The sequence below is a fragment of the Podarcis liolepis genome, assembly GCF_965112155.1.
Source record: "Podarcis liolepis genome assembly, chromosome: 4".
NCBI lineage: Eukaryota > Metazoa > Chordata > Lepidosauria > Squamata > Lacertidae > Podarcis > Podarcis liolepis.
Window position 1 is genome coordinate 8800094 of NC_139558.1, and position 18188 is coordinate 8818281.

At 40.1% G+C, this 18188-nt stretch overlaps 1 protein-coding gene across 11 annotated transcripts in view; it reads right to left on the reverse strand.

The window, feature by feature from the left end:
• Positions 1 to 18188, reverse strand: part of DACH1 (dachshund family transcription factor 1) — a 342260-nt gene that overhangs the window by 83914 nt on the left and 240158 nt on the right. For 6 of the 11 annotated variants that reach the window (XM_083501192.1, XM_083501200.1, XM_083501199.1 and 3 more), the window contains 2 exons: positions 16495 to 16630; positions 14007 to 14141 (listed from right to left, as the gene is read on the reverse strand). In XM_083501192.1, coding sequence (XP_083357318.1) covers positions 14007 to 14141; positions 16495 to 16630 — 271 coding nt within the window. Of the gene's footprint in view, positions 1 to 14006; positions 14142 to 15348; positions 15421 to 16494; positions 16631 to 18188 lie in introns of all 11 variants that reach the window. The other 5 variants (XM_083501191.1, XM_083501197.1, XM_083501193.1 and 2 more) reach the window with 1 other exon arrangement.

Sequence of the window (18188 nt, forward strand, 5' to 3'; positions counted from 1 at the left end):
TGTGCTTGCCTTCTTGAAGTATTCTAATTTGAATTGTTCAGTGAATGCCTCTTGCCCTGCAAGGAGAGCAGATCTCTTACAATCTGAAAAGCAGCAGTTTGAGTCTCAGCAGGCAAAATTAAAGAATTGACTGCATCTGGGTTGTAATAACCACCTTCCCCACAGTCAGCGGAATGACTATTATTATAGCAGGCTTGAATAAAAAATTAAAACAGATTGTGTGGTAGAAGAAAGAAAACAGCATTTCCAAAGGAAAAAAAAAAAACAACCCCTAGATATTGCATACTTAAACCGTTTAAATTTTCTATATTGCCTGTGCATTGCCCCCCTGTTTTAATTGCTATAGGTTACGAGACTCAGACAAGAAGCAAGACAAATGTTGAGCAAATATCTTCTGTTTGTTGCTTAGGTAATATACCTCAAACCCGACTCAAATACCCTTCCTGACTTGTTAAGAATGTGCATCACAGACTTTCATTATTTTTCCTCTGTTATAATTGTGGTGAAACCTGGCCTTCTTAATATCCAAGCATCACACTTTCAAACTGTTGGGCCACATTCACACAAATTCCAGTTTTGCAAAACTTTTACACATTTTTACCTTTCGTTCTTAATAAAATATAAGTTAGAAAGGAAGGAGTAACTTCATTGGTAACAGTCTGTGTGGGTGGGAGACTGGGCCCCACTCCACCAAATATATAATACGCAGTGAAGAACTATACATACATGCAGCCACTCACTTTATGCAATTCATCTCAACAGAAAAGGCGTTTTTGCACATATGGGCTTCTCCATCATATACTGCACCATGCATCTTGTGAAGAGCAGAGGTGTGCCCCTGTTTTTCTACCACACAACCTCTGCACAGGTCAACAGTCAACAAGGACTATAGTTCTCTTTAGAAAAGAGTAGGCATTTCTGTGTTTGCACTGTTAGTAAGAAAGCAAAGCTGGGACCCTTTCCATTAATTTTCATTTGATTCTGCCTATGCCCAAAACTTATGTACATTTAACTTTAACATGCTTGGCAAAAAATAAAATTAAAAAGGGGCCAGAAGTCCGGGGGAAATGATTTTGGCAATTCCACCTGCAACTGTGTTCTAACTACACACAATGTGTATATACAATGTGCTTTGACTATACACAATTTTGGCTTTAGGCATAACCCCCAGAATGTTACCCCCCCCCCATGTAAATTGTCAGCTTATTGTATTTCCTTATAGTTTCACCAAACTGAACCCTCCATATCAGGAAGAAACAGGACAGAAGCATCCCATGATAAAGCATTCCCATGATATAATTTACCTTGCTTGCCTTTAAACATGTGAATGCAACTGTGTTCTTAAACCGTAGCATGACCTGCAATGAACTGGATAAAGTATCACTGCTGGGAAACAGTGGGAGACCCAGGTCACCCCAGACTGTCAGTACTGTGTAGGTGCTGGATTACAGCATTCTGCTGCTGAACTGCAACAAACCCATAAAAAAATCTGTGGTTTTTGCAGTTAGGAAAGTGAAGGGAAAATGTACTAAAAAGCACGGGATAAATGACTGATTCACAGGAAGATGTATAACCTCTGCACAAGTAAATCAGGATATAATCTCCCCATAAACAAACCAGAATGAATGCTCAGCAAAGAGGATACTGTGTGAACTGTGTGCAAGCAAATCATAGAATCATAGAGTTGGAAGAGACCACAAGGGTCATCGAGTCCAACCCCCTGCCAAGCAGGAAACACCATCAGAGCACTCCTGACATATGGTTGTCAAGCCTCTGCTTAAAGACCTCCAAAGTAGGAGACTCCACCACACTCCTTGGCAGCAAATTCCACTGTCGAACAGCTCTTACTGTCAGGAAGTTCTTCCTAATGTTTAGGTGGAATCTTCTTTCTTGTAGTTTGGATCCATTGCTCCGTGTCCGCTTCTCTGGAGCAGCAGAAAACAACCTTTCTCCCTCCTCTATGTGACATCCTTTTATATATTTGAACATGGCTATCATATCACCCCTTAACCTCCTCTTCTCCAGGCTAAACATGCCCAGCTCCCTTGGCCGTTCCTCATCAGGCATCGTTTCCAGGCCTTTGACCATTTTGGTTGCCCTCCTCTGGACACGTTCCAGTTTGTCAGTGTCCTTTTTGAACTGTGGTGCCCAGTTTGTGTGGAGGAGACCCTACAGTCAGACCCCAACACGCCACAAAAGATTTATGGTATTTTTTCACTCTGTATATACTCATAATCCTAATGCTTTACTGCCACCTAATTAATCTTTCCAGTACTCTGGGACAGGAGACAGCACAATTCTTTATTAACCAACACATTTTAACTTGGGTGAAATCCATTTGACTTTCAAATGTAAAAAGGAAAAGAGAAATATATGAAGTCAGATGATCACAAGGTGAATCCTTGGATTTTGGTGGGAAGTAGAATGTAATTAACTTTTAAAAGGGGAAGACTTGGGCTGAGGAGGAATAATGAAGGATTTGATAAGGTGATCAACAGAAGAGGAAAAGTAGCTACCAAAAATAAAAATCACCAACAAGCATGGTTTTTTTTTTCCTTGTGCAGAATGTCTGTCTACGATCAACACAGAACAGGAGCACTGAGTCTCGGTGCGAGGGCTTGAAATGCCATCATAAACCATTTGAGATTTGCTCTCATTACATTACTACCTGAAAAAGCACACTGTAGTTATAAGCCTTGTAAATCCAAGGTTCTTTATCATTTAGCCTTCTATATACTAAAACCTTATTTGTAATATGCACTATATAGTGTAGTAGTAAATATTTCCAATTAGCTTTAGTGTCAGTAGTCCTCCAGAAAACTGATGCATTTATGTTAATATAAAAGCCTACATGGTATATTTTATCATGCATTAGAGATTTTAATCAGGTAATCTGCACGGCATCTGGAAACCTAAGCAGAGGCAAAGTCTGCTATAACAAAGGCACTGTAACAGTTCACCTTCAGTGAAGAACAATAATGCATTATTAAATTCACTTTCCTGCTCAGTGGTTACACTTAGCTGACCACAGCAAATTTGCTCTCTGCCTGGTCTTCACAAGTTGGCAGAAAAATAGATTCTGTCACATTTAACGGGTTCTGAAAATGACAGGATGCCTCTCTTGGTTTAACTATGAGCCATAATCTTTCAGAAGTAAATATAATTACAAATGCCTTTTGTCACATACTGCTTAGGAAGGATATTATATGTGGGTGATTATGGCAATAGATATCACCAGGCTGCTTCACTGTCATTAAAATCAGATATTGATCATGTTACACATCAGCACTATCTATGGGTTCGTGTGTGTGTGTGTGTGTGTGTGTGTGTGTGTGTCCTCTTGACCAAACATGACATCATAATTCCTGCAATGCAACAAAATATAAAGTATATCAGATTCCTTGACTATATCATGACCAAATTCAGAGATCCTATGCCAAACAGCAATCTTTTTTTAAAATAACTGAATGCTTTTTTAAAAAAAATATTTTATATTTCCAGTTTTGTTTTTCAGAAGATGAGAAAGTTATCACACCCATCACTGTCTATTATAAGATTTATGAATTACCCATTAAAAAGCAATGATTGGGACTCAGGAAAAAGGTTACAGACCCAAGACAATGGATATTATGCTTTATATTATTGCTGTTCCCAGAGGTTCATTAACCAGACAGTCCTACAAATTCCTACTTGGAAGACAGTCAGGTTTACTCCTAGTTAAGCGTGTACAGGATTCTGGTATTAAAGTATTTGTGGCTCAGTATAAAACAGGGGTCAGCCACCTTTTTCAGCCATGGGCTGGTCCACTGTCCCTCAGACCATGTGGTGGGCCAGACTATTTTTTCTTTTTTTGGGGGGGGGGATGCACAAATTCCTATGCCCCACAAATAACCCAGAGATGCATTTTAAATAAAAGCACACGTTCTACTCATGTAAAAACACACTGATTCCCGGACTGTCCTTGGGCCAGAATGAGAAGGCAACTGGGCCGCATCCAGCCCACAGGCCTTAGGTTGCCTACCCCTGGTATAAAGGATAACATTTACACCACAATGCCTGCAGTTATACATACTCTTATATATACCTGACAATAAACATGTATATGATTGCAACCGTAAGACAATTAAATATTGTTTTCTCTATTCCAGTTACATTCATTGGGGAGGGGGGGGGGAGTCTGATTTTCCACTCTCATTTTTGTTACACCCACTTAGTCTCTCGAGCACTTTCTATCTGACACACATTACTGTTCATATGACAACTTACCGGCAAGGTGCTTCCAATGGCACTATTGGTAAATAACTCCTTTAATAGGGTCTAACGCTTGTCCCTCACAAAGTTCCATTGGATTCCAATTATTCTACGGTTTATGTTTTACTGCAGTATGACAAAGCAGCCTTAGTGCAAGGTGTTTTGCTAGCATGGATCCCATGATAAGCAGGCAGTTCTGGTTGCTTTGAAACCTGCAAGGAATTGTTGCAACTAAAGGTTTAGGAGACGCTTGGTGGCAGAACGGAGGCCCTCAAGTGTTGGACCTTTAACGACAACCCACAAAAATGATCCCAAAATATACTGACTGCCAAGTTCAGCATTCAGCATTTTTAGTAATCTGGATATACACAAACACGTCATAAGGTTAAGTGATGGGAATCAAGAGAAAAAAGGAAAGCAGAAATTAAAAAAATTCATATTCATCGGTGTTTGTCAAATGTTCTGGATTGGGAATTCGTCCAGCTACTCAGTCTGGCAACACAACAACTTCTGCTGGCTTGATCTATTGCCCTGGCCCTCTGAAGGTCGTGGCAGACTTTTCAATGACTGAGTAGGAATATGTGTTTAGGTTTGTTTGTTCAAAAAAGGTTGGCAGAAGGAACACAAATGCACATCTTTCAAGGGGAAAACTCATCACTATACCAAGAGGAAAATATTTAGTTTTTAGCACATTAGTCGCCCATTTACACAGAAGAAAGTTGTGTGCAAACATATATGTACCCATGTTTTTAGGAAACTTTTAAAAATATAAATGTGCCCATATTTTTAAAGCATGCATGCTTTAAAACAGAGGGTGCATTCTACCAGAACAAAAAAGTCAAATAAAGGACACAAAAAATACAAGTTTATTTTTCCTAATTTTAAAGCGTGAGTATGCTTTTTGAAGAATTAACTAACAGATATTTTGCATTCATCTCTAAAGTTTAATCACCACTTAGGTAGAGCTGTAAGCAATTACTTTTAAAAAAGCATCTCCATACAGAATATATTGCATATAATTAATTCAATGACTATCAGGGCTATAAAGATTAAATAAGAAGAGAAAGAAATATCATTAAAAAACAGCCATAGTCTAAAACTTAACTAAGCCAAGTGGATCCAGTGAACAATCCTAATTAAAGTGCCTAAGACAAACAAAGCTTGGGCTAAAAGCACTAAAAACAATTGAACACTTATTTTATTAATCTAATGAATCATGTATCATATCATTACAGTTTTGTATATATCATTAATTTCATTCCTTTCGCTTAAGCCTTTTATTGGGATTACTTCAGTTATTAGTTGGTCTAATGTATTGGTTACCTCTAAATCTCGCTCTACAATCTCTTCTTATCTTGTTGCATAAACCCTTGCGTGTTATTCAAATTGCTTCATTTATTATGATAGCTTCCCCATGTAAATTGTGCTGACTGCTCGCCCTTGCATAGTCCTCATTAGACTAATGAAAACCTTCAAACGAAAAAAACTAAACAACCTGCCAAATAAAGGTCTGAGGTTATTATGAAAATTACAACTCTGGGAGCTGGGAGAAGCTCTGTTCATTAATTCATGCTCAGCAAATTGCTAACTAATTTAGTTGCACTCCTCTGCATTAATGGATTATTTTATAAAAATGTTTTCCACAGCCCAAGACCTTTGGTGCATGCTTTTGAGAGGCTTGAATTCTAATCAACCTTAACAGTAAATTAGGAATGTAATATCTAAATAATAATTGGGATGGCATATGGAGGAAAATAGTGTTTAAAATCCCATGAAAGGTACTTTTGGTTTTCAGCTTCATATGTCAATTTCACAGTAGTTAAAACAATTGTACTTGCTTAATATTCTGAACCTGTTCCATAAGATACTAGTAACAATGGTGATCCAAAAAATGTTCAAAAAGTTTCATTCACAAAGTATCCAAAAACGGCCTGATTATCAGATGCAAGATGCATTTCTGTAAACACAGACCAACATTCATTAATTAAAAGTTCTGGCTATTTAAGTGAACTTTTAAGGGGGAAGTGAAACCTCCCAAAAAGGCTTTAAAACAGCTCCTGTACAAAGTTAATAGTAATGATGATCTATAGGGCAAATGGCCTGCATTTGATAATGCATTTAAATGGCTTATATTAGGGTGCTGACCCCGAGATTCTGAACAGTGAATTAACAAACAAAAGTTGGTTCGGTTACGTGTGGTTAAGCCACCGCCTCAACTTTACATGGAAGAACACGACTTGAAACAATATAGTAAATCATTCCATCAAGTTGATGGAGGGATTTAAACTGCTCCAAGCATGGGAGACTGGGGAGCTATTACTGTGCTTCTTAACCCATAACATAACGTTGGGAATAAGAGCATGGAAGCATTTAGCCCAGTGAAAGGCTGTAGCGTTTGTGTAAATGTGAACAAGCAAGGACAGTAAAGAAGTGTAAACGTTAGAGAACATTTCAAGAAAGCCTATTTCCACTATGATGCAATTCCTGAAAATGAATTTTCCTTTGCTAACAATTTCCCCCCCCCCCCCCAATAAAATCATTCACATATGTTACAAAAATGAGCTTCTCTGGAGAAGACACTGGGTTGCTGTAGTGTGGTTATGTTATGTTTAATTTGTAGTGGTTTTTGAAATTCATATTCCTAAAAGCCCATTCAGACACATTCAGTTGATAGAAATCTACTGAGCTTTGTAGTATTCTGCCTTCTTACTCAGATACCACACAGTGTTGAGTCACAAAACCATTCATCCAGCTAATTATCTCATCATAGCCTAGGTTCAGATGAGTATCTACCCGATTTCTACCAGTAAATCTGTGAATAAGCAAATGAAAAACTTCCTCTTGGTGAATGCCATTTATTTAGACCTTAAAATAAATCTAAAGATCTACGGAAAGGTTCTGCAGAAAAATATGTTGCATAAATGAACTGTTCGAGAAAATACATCCTCCTAAATGTCTCTTAAGACAACTGAGAAGTGGATTCAGTTTCTGTGACAAAGCCCCTTGCATGCAACGAACTGCTAATCCTTCAAGAGTGAAGGATAGACTTCTGGAGATTTAAATCAGCCACCATGTGGCTAACTCTGTAACTTTCCTGACTAGCTCACAGGTACCTATAAAGGTGGGAAGGAGCATCTAGATATATAAAGCTATTTAGCTGATTTTTTTCTGATCTTTCCCCCACCCTGCTCTGTAACTGAGTATCAACTCTCCATATATATGCTAGTACTCATGACATCTTCTCCTGGAAGAGAACTGTGTTGTATTTTCATGGTCCCACCCATCCATGCCTTCTCTTTTTTGCCCAGGACTTCCATGGGCACACAAAACTAGTGTGTAAACTCTCTCTCTATAGTTTATTTAGAACTGGAATATGCCATATACACATGAGAAACTCATCATAACAAAGACATGGACAAAACTGTGTTTGAATGCAATCCATGAGTGATGAACAATGTGATGGGGTTAGCAAGCTAGAGGCATGCTGGCTTGTTTGTTTTTAAATTATACAGCATGGAGTTTTGGCAGTTCAAAGGACATCTGTGAATGTAGGTTGCAGTCCCAAAATCACTTATGCCAGACTGTGGGGGTGCGTGGGGAATGAACTGAGCAGAGGCATCCTTCTGCTTGCTTCTGATGGGGTAGCCATCCTCTCATCAGTGTTCCACCAGTGAAGACCTACCCCTTCCACTCGCCAAAAAGGCAAGTGGTCCACTGGTGGTATTGTCGCCAATGGGGCCTTGTCAAAAGTCATGAAATGGGGTGTTCAGAGCATGGGGCTGAGCTGGCCTGGGATCTACTAGATCCTGAGCTGCTCTCCTAGCTGGCATTGGGCCTGATGCAGAACTCATCATTGTGCCAGCCTGGAGCTGGTGTGGGGATCGGGCTATAGCTGCCTGCCCTCCATCTTCTGCCACTTTGAGCAGCAGTGCCTCTGTCACTCTGCAGAAGCCCCAGCAATGGCAGCAGGGAGTCTGGAGTATTCTCCCAGCTAACAATTTTTTTAATTTTAATTTTTAAAGTTTGATATAGTCACGTCATAAGGGACACGGGTGGTGCTGTGGGTTAAAACACAGAGCCTAGGACTTGCCGATCAGAAGGTCGGCGGTTCGAATCCCCACGACAGGGTGAGCTTCTGTTTCTCAATCCCTGCTCCTGCCAACCTAGCAGTTCGAAAGCATGTCAAAGTGCAAGTAGATAAACAGGTACCGCTTTGGCGGGAAGGTAAATGGTGTTTCCGTGTGCTGCTCTGGTTCGCCAGAAGTGGCTTAGTCATGCTGGCCACATGACCTGGAAGCTGTACGCCGGCTCCCTCGGCCAGTAAAGCGAGATGAGCGCCGCAACCCCAGAGTCGGCCACGACTGGACCTAATGGTCAGGGGTCCTTTTACCTTTATAGTCACGTCACAGTGATAGCAAAATGGCATGACCACCTTGCTCATGATACTTGTTTTCATTTTCTGTAGCCCTGACCCACAGAGGAAGAGTGCTTTGCACATCGAAAGGGGAGGAGGATGGTACCATCTTTAAAAAAGTATAAAATCAATGCCTACGCCTTATCCTATCAGATGTTGTGTAGGTAACGAAGAGTAGTAACCACTGATTGCCATTGTTTTCAGGAGGAAGCATACTGAGCCACACCAGTTCTTGGCATGACATAGCTCTCTCACCGCCTCCCCCCCCCCTCAAGGCATGGGGATAAAAGAAATGATTGGGCCTTTCCTGCCAAGGCTGCCCTTGGCTGATGATTGGGCCTTTCCTGCCAAGGCTGCCTGGCCCACACTCTATTTGACCCATTGGTAGGGTACACAGTGTAGAAGTTACTACAGAGGTGAAGAAGAGGGTATCCAATATCACGAATTCTCCACCCTCAGAGAGGGCAATCGGATGCTTACTATAGCCCCTGGGATAGGACTGCAAGGTAAGAGTAATTGTCATGCATTTAGAAGACTGAACTGTCTTATTAATTCAAATAACCTCCAAGGTTATTTCTGGAGGCATCCCAATATTAATATAATCTTTACTCACTAAGTAAAGACTGTTTGCAGATATGCTGAATTGGTTGGAGATATTACGGTAGCAAAATAGTTTGCTGAGATTCTTAACAGGAAACGGAAGAAAGGGATGAGGTTATAAGTCACTAAAAGCACTGAAGTTTCTTCTTCTTCCTTTTTATGTATTCAGGAGTACTTTTTGCCTTAGGACATATTTTGATTTAGTTATGTAGAATTTCATTATGCCTCTCTAGGCACATATAAGGTCTATTTGTGTAAACAAAGGGAATTCTCTTGAATTTTAAACTAAAGGTTTAGGATAAGATGCATCTGAATCAAGTATTGTTAATAGTCTATAACAGCATATTATTGGTTGTTGAGGGAAAAAATCTCAAGACAAAAAATCCACTGAGTTCTGGCTTTAAATATCAATTGTTAGTAAGTTTGTGATTATTCTTTTTCCTTCTTTACCTAAAAATTAAACCATTATACAATTTTCAGCTTAAGAAAGATCCTTCTGATTAGAATCTCTAGCATATTCAGTATAAAGTGAAGAGTGACATTCAGGCTTCGTTTACCATTGATGCCATTCGAGGAAATATAAACAGATGCAGATAAAAATGTGTGTGTTATTACTCTATTAAACACAGTATCTCTGTAAAACTATGGGGTGGGGGAAATTTTCAAAATTATACATTTTAGAAACAATATTCATTCTCCTATGAATGTTTGTTTTGCTGATGATTTGCAACAACGCCTAAACTACCGTATTTTTCGCCCCATAGGACGCACCGCCCCATAGGACGCACCTAATTTTTTTTTTTGGGGGGGGAAATAAAGGGGAAAAAATTATTTCCCCTTCATTTTTGGAGGGGGGAAAGTGCGTCCTATAGTGCGGAAAATATGGTATCTCATTGGAAATTATATCAACATTTCAAAGACAGAATTTCACCACTATGGCACTGCATGTTTTCTGTCTGGCAGTATTTTTAAATCATGGAATCATAGAATTTTGGGGTGGGAAGGGACCCTGAGGGTCATCTAGCCCAACTCCCTGCAATGTTGTCTCATACGGGGATCAAACCTGCAAACTTGGCATTATCAGCACTGTGCTCCAAGTACTATCTAATAAAGTAATAATAATAAGTAATATCTAATACAAGCTATACCAGAAACCTAAAAAGGAGATAGCAGTTTTGACGGTTACTGATGTCTAATATGCACATGGTCTCCACTGACAAATCTTCATATTTAATTTAAGTAACTTTTGCAGATACTGACAGTGTACCAAAGCGTGGAAAATTAAAGGAAATAAGTACATAAAAAGGTAAAGGGACCCCTGACCATTAGGTCCAGTCGCGGACGACTCTGGGGTTGTGCACTCATCTCGCTCTATAGGCCAAGGGAGCTGGTGTTTGTTTGCAGACAGTTTTTCCGAGTCATGTGGCCAGCATGACTGCTTCTGGCAAACCAGAGCAGCGCACAGAAACACCATTTACCTTCCCACCAGAGCGGTACCTATTTATCTACTTGCAGTTTGACGTGCTTTCGAACTGTTAGGTGGGCTGGAGCTGGGACCAAACAACGGGAGCTCACCCCGTCACGGGGATTTGATCCGCCGACCTTCCGATCGGCAAGCCCTAGGCTCTGTGGTTTAGACAGCGCCACATAACATAAGGACTATAAATTGCATTTCTAATGCACGGAGCAATGCATAAAACTCTTAAAAGATTATCCCAGCAACTACAATTGATTACACAACTTAGTTGCAGGACATTTATACCAAGGTATCCTTGGGCCGAGCCGGATGGTAGCAGCCGGGGGGGGGAGGGGGTTGCACATGGGGCTGTGTTGTTCTGATTCACAAGGCTGTGGAACGCAGTGAGTTATTGAGAAGGAGGAGGCAAGTCAGTGGGGAGCTCAGCGTGGTGAGGGCTCAGTGCTGGAAATGCTGGATTGGCTTCCCTACTGTCCTTGCACCATTCTTAGCTCCCGACTGCCTTGCCACTCCCCCTCTTGATGTGGGGCATTGGGAAGCCAGGTCAGGAGAGCAACACGGCCCCACTTGCGCGGCCCAAACCAGCCACTACCGAAGGCCGAGAATCCCAGCAAATGATTCTGCTCCTTATGGTGGTGAGCTATGTGATAATATGACTTGGCAGCTTGCTCCGCAATCATATCTCAAAATCTGCCCCCGAGATGCTTACATCATGCTTTCTAATGACAGGGGCAGCTCAGCTTGGAGATCTGTCACAGGCACATAAGAGCAACAGGCTAGAACTGGTTGAAAATCAAGTGAGATATACTTAAGATTTAATTGCAGGGGAATCGACCAACAAAAAAATTATGAAACAAATACACTTCTGTAAGCAATCTATTTACCTGGTTATAATCCACAGGTATCTTTGACTTAGTGTGACTGGATAATAACAATTTTAAATGTAAAGGAGGGGACAAAACCTTTTAGTAAAATCATTCAAATCAGTAAAAACCTTCCCTACTTCAGAAGACGTGAAGGTGATAATAGAATACTTTTCTCCTGAAATATATTTCACTGATATGCCTACTGTCTTAAGCAATTTTTTTAAACATACTGCAGATTATAAATTGTCCTTTTTTTCTGAAATTTAAGAATACTTGAATTAAAAAGGAGGAGGAGAATCATGGGTAGGAGAGAGGTAACTTCAAGAGGAGGTTTTGAAACATCTCATGGTTGTAATTATTAAAAGTCATTTCAGCTCTGATTGATGGATTAGCACAAACATGTCTTCGAAGAAAACACAAACGCTTAATGACTAAGGCTCAAAAGTTCCATTATTTTTTTATTTAAAAAAAATAGAAAAGGGATGCAAAGAAGGCATTTTCCATCCTAGGAATATAAATGCCTGAATCTATTTCGTTTGCATTTGTTTCTCCACTTGTAATAATGATTAATGATTTTGAGTGATTAAAGGTGGTCAGAAACAAAATTGCATATCTGAACTGTAGGTCCATAATGATGCAAACAGATAATTACTATCTCCGCAAATATCTAAGTGAAATTGCTTGTTTTAATACAGGTAAGCCCGGCCTAAAAGTTGCAGGGCTGGCTCAGGAGATTTGATAAATGCAGTCATGACAGAAAACAATTTTTAATTTAGTATACCCTATAAATCTAGATAACCCATGAATATTTACAACTAATCCAGTAGCCAGAAAGAGAGAGGATGTGAATGGGGGTGTTTGCATGAAGGAAGGGGGACAAAGGAAGGCTGTGACCTAAACAATTACTGCAGAAGAAAAAGAACTCTCAGCAATTTCATCTAGTTAAGCTCATTACTGAAAAATGATATACATTTGGGACACTTTTAAGAACCATTAACAAGTTCCATTTTTAATGGAAATAATGCAGAATTTCCAACTGTTTCACAGGGAGTCTACTGAAATTTAAGAAGATGGCATGCATGCACATTTATACCAAAAACTTGAACAGGCTGCAGGAGGGGCATGGAGAGAGAGAGAGAGAGAGAGAGAGAGAGAGAGAGAGAGAGAGAGAGAGGCCCTAAAAATTCAAAAACAGGTCTGTTCCTATTGCACTCTCAGCATGGATATTGTTTGGAGGGTCTAAGTGGGGCACATGCAAGAAGCCATAACAGGTTGTGTGCGCAATGAACCGAAATTAATGATTTGTATAAAAGAAATGTTGTTCTCATTAATTTTTAGTGTAATCTTATTAAAGATGCCACCTGTCCAGGATGGAAGTGTCCAGATTTTAATTCACTTCCCATATCTCACAGTAGTTGCACAGGACAGAGCTGGGAACCTTTTGTATCTATTAAAACGATACCACAAAAAATATGTCCTCTTTTAAAATCTTTACTACTGCAGCAATTCCATGCAGATGTACTATAGCACTTGCTGTTATGGCTTCAACCAGCATTGCCACCAAGCTGTCGCCTTTGAGTTGAGACTCTATTATCTCATTATCCTTCAGTTCCACAGAGGTTGCTATGTATCTATATATCAGGTACACAAAAGCATAGTCTGTATTTGTCTAATTTAAATAATAATAATAATATTGGTTAATGTTTCCTGTGCCGAAGGAAGGTACTGAACAAGTCTATATAAACCAAATGAGAAGATGGCACACTAATCAATAGAAATACTAATAGACATTAATCTAGCTCATACACTTTCAGTCAGATGGCTGATTAAATTTAAAATAAATTACATGATATCCGCCAGTCTCATTTTACACTATTAACAGTTGCAGGAGCTAAGTAATTTAGTCTCTCTTCCTTCCACACACATGGCCATCAACAGTTATCTCATAGTGGTTGACTTTAAGCGACTGTTTCTTTGATCAACTACAGACACACAGCAATTATATAAAATAATTTCTTAATAAAATATTTCTAAAGAACAGGCACTAAGAAATGGAACAGATAAGGGCTACATTTTTCACATCTGCATTTTATTGAGAGATTTAAATCATTTTCCTCCTCTTTATGGTGCCATTATTAAATAATTTCAACAATTTAATTTTTACCCTATTAAAATAATTAATGTACTACACGAGCATGTACACCCACACACAAAAGGAATTATGTTATCTTCTAGGAGAGACAGGAAGCTGGCTTTCCCCCTCCATCAGTGCTTTCACTTGAGCACCAACAACAGCAGGATTAACACAAAGAACCAGCTTCACTAGTATTAACGATGCCTGGAGTGTAATATTTGTTCCTTTTAAGCAACAGTACAGCAAGTTAAAGCAAAGGCCTACCTTTCTCCATGTGCATTCTTTTAGAATCATGTCCGCCATCATGGCCAGCCAGGTCACCTTCTTTTGGACCAGGTAGGACATTCGGTGATAAGCCCATCAACATCTGGTTCATGGACAAGCCGTTCTGATGGACAGCTGCCAGCACCAAACAGATAAAACAAAAACCGAAAAGAAACATATTACTCCAAGTAAATTTAACGATAGCTTTGTCAAACAACATAGTTTCTGCTTATTTAGGAGGAAGTGACAGTTCCAGGAACACCCCCAGACTAAGAACCTCCTCCTTCAGGGACAGCACGACCCCATCCAAAGCAGGCCACTGACCAATTATCAGGACTCAGGCACAACACCTCTGTCTTGCCATAAGGCAGGCTTATAGTTTATTGGCTTTGATCCAGATTACCACTGAGTCTAGGCGAAGGCTGAAAATTTGTACCACCTATGCTGATTCAGATGTTACAGAGGAACAGAGCTGGGTATCATCAGCCCTAGGCATAAGCAAATTGTTTGAGGTACACTGATGACCTTTTGCTCCAAATCTCCCAATGAGTGCTCGCAAAAGCTTCAATTCCATACCATGATACCCTGAAGCACCCTACAACATTACTGCCAGTGGGCTGAAAAATAATCACCCAACACTATTCTCTGAGATTGATCCTGAAGATAGGATCAGAACCACTGTAAAACAGTACATCAAGTCGTTCAGGAGCATGGTCAATGATATCAGAAGTCACTGAGAGATAAAGTAAGAATAAAGGTCTCTCAATAAAGGTCATCCATAAGGGTGACCAAGCCGATTAAGTCCCATACCCAGGTCTGAACCCGAACTGAAATAGGTCAAGATAATCTGTTACATGGGAGGAGTGCTCACAGTTGTGCCACCACAAACTTCTTCAACATCTTCCCTCAAAAGGTGGCATTTGCAACTGGGCAGTAGCGGTCAAAATCACTGCCTCTTTCAAGGCAGTAAAATATAACAACATTAAGATATAAGTGTGCATTAAAGTGTCTTTAAAATTGTTCTAGCCCATGTTTATGCAAGTTGTGACCTGCTAAGCACACCTCTGAACATATATGGAAACCCACCAAGCACTAGATAAATCTCCTGGTTTCTTGTGGTTTACCTGGGGATGAACAAATCGGGAGAGTATTTTCAAACACTTGGTAGCCTATACTATGACTGCTATATTTTGTTTGGCTTAGTGCAAGGGCGGAAAACCCCTTACCAGCAGCCAGATTCAGCCCACAGCCAGATTTCATCCAGCCCTCTCAGTCCCCCATCAGCTGTTCAGCAAGGAGGCAAAGGGGCTTTAATGTTGGGCAAAGTGTGAGACTGCATCACCTTCCTGTGTAAGAAGATCTGCAGCAAGAAGATCAAAGCAGAGGGCGAACTGTCTCAGCAGACTGGTGTTCCCTGAAAATATGTGAAAAGTCATCCATGCGTTTTATGCATTTTTCCAACTTCATGCATACAATTCAGGATGCAATTGCATCTTCAAGTCTGGTATTTTAAATAGCTGTAAGGAAGTTTCAGCTCTGAATTGGTATCATTTGCATCTTCTGCTGAGATGATGATTTTGCCTTTTCAGTTAGAAAACATAAAGGATGTTGACGTTTTCATAAATTTTATACAAAAAAAGAAGGCTATGAAGAAAACAGAAGGTGAAATTTAAGTGGAGTTACTGTGAATTAAGGGACGCGGGTGGCGCTGTGGGTTAAACCACAGAGCCTAGGACTTGCCGACCAGAAGGTCGGCGGTTCGAATCCCCGCGACGGGGTGAGCTCCCGTTGCTCGGTCCCTCCTCCTGCCAACCTAGCAGTTCGAAAGCACATTAAAGTGCAAGTAGATAAATAGGTACCGCTCCAGTGGGAAGGCAAATGGCGTTTCCATCCACTGCTCTGGTTCGCCAGAAGTGGCTTAGTCATGCTGGCCACATGACCCGGAAGCTGTACGCCAGCTCCCTCGGCCAATAAAGCGAGATGAGCGCCGCAACCCCAGAGTTGGTCACGATTGGACCTAATGGTCAGGGGTCCCTTTACCTTTACCTTACTGTGAATTAAATATATTGCCTTGTCTTCATGGGAAATAGCTCTCTCTCTCTCTCTCTCTCTCTCTCTCTCTCTCTGTGTGTGTGTGTTTGCATATTAAACCCCACCCACTAGTGGAATGAGGCCCAACAGCTTTCTACTGGGGTTATGGGGACCCCACTGGGAAATAGGTTTTCCATCTCTAGCTTAGCATATTGTAAACTGGGCATGTTTGAGAAGTGAATGTTGATTATTTGTGAAACATTTCTATACTTCACACCTCCATGTTTAATCCCCTATGTCACCAGTTTCCATCGGTTCTGCAATTGGCAGCATCATACCACCTGATGCAGCACACTGGGGGATAGAATACTGAGAGGTAGTTTTTGTTGGCAAAATCGAAACACCTAAAGCCAGCTTGGCCATTTTAAGTGGGGAAAGAAGACACAGCATAACTTACGGATTCTGTCTGAAGAACTTTCAGTTCTGGCAGGGGAACTGGATACACTGCTGCTACGATGAGAGGATGGGTGGCTACCAGGCCTCCGGCCCTCTTCAAGGGATGGAGCAGGGGAAGGGCTGTCTGGAACTCGTTCCTGCATAACACAAAATATAAACAAAAATCCATGTAAAGCTATCTTAATTTTCAGAACCTTCATGTCTTGTACCCATTAGAACTATCAAACACAGGCAAGCTTTCTTCCATAGCCATTTCACACTCACAGATCACAAACTGAACGTACAGTGGTACCTCGGGTTACATACGCTTCAGGTTACAGACTCTGCTAACCCAGAAATATTACCTCGGGTTAAGAATGAGAACAGAAATCGTGCTCCAGCGGCGCAGCAGCAGCAGGAGGCCCCATTAGCTAAAGTGGTGCTTCAGGTTAAGAACAGTTTCAGGTTAAGTATGGACCTCCGGAACGAATTAAGTACTTAACCTGAGGTACCACTGTAATCTGAATAATGGGCATTTTGATCCTCACCCCTCAAAGAAATCGACAAGTACTGGAGATGTAATCTGTCCATGGCTGGACCACTCTAGATTAGTCTGTGTGAGGGTTACAACAAAGGCTCAAATCTAACAGCTCTTTGGGTATATGACGTGGCAAAGTTAACTGAGTATGCTTCTAGAAAATGAAGAAGCACTCAGAATTACCCGACAGAATTTTAATTTTAAACTAATGCCCCCATTTATACAACCCCAATGCATGCTACACGTGCAAAAAACAAGGTGCAGAGTTTTGCATGGTCTTTAGCACCTCATTGTCATGTGACCAGAATCAGGCCAATGAGAGGAATTTAAGTATATTCTACTTGTTTGCTTTCTTTTATTTTTAAAAAACACTACAGGAAAATTGACCACGTTAGCATAGATTCTTATTTTTTTTGTTTTTCACAGTGCCTTTTTGTCCAAGATCTCAACAGCTAAGTTTAGGATTACAGTGCTGATGCTTGAAGAACCCAGGCAATTTTACTGTTTGGCTTGCTGTGTTCTGAAGGGCTTCATTAAAGTGAAATCCAGTGAGCATATAAGATTTGAATAGCGTTGCATAGAAAATTAATTTATTTTAAGAGTTTAATTTGTTTATCATATTTATGTATGCCTTTATAGAACAAATTATAATATGGAGACAGCAGAATAAATGTATAGGGCAACACAACACAATTATGACTGAAACAAAGGAGATAATGAGTTTTATTATTGTCATATAATAAGATGAACCAGGAGGAAGTCTACGAGAGAGCGCTTTGTAAACTCAGCTTATCAGTTCATTTGTGAAACACCCTTTAACCTTAATAGAAATGCAAGTGAACTGAGCATAGGTAAGAGTCTAATTAATTTAATTCCTCAAGTCTCTTTTTCATACTCTTGCCCCATAATTCCTCCAATCAATAATATGCAATCTCTCTCAGTTTTCTGTCTTTATCAAAACAGCAAAAACTGTCATTCTTGTGGAAAATTATGAGGAAAAGGGTGGATTTAGTAAAATATTGACTTTACATTTTTAAAGAACTGGAATTATATATATATTTAGAGAGAGAGAGAGAATAAAAAGAAAAAAATATAGCAAAAAGAAAAAAGGAATAAAAATTTAGTCAATTAGTTTATCACACATAACTTTTGCACAGATATAACAAATGGGCCTAGAT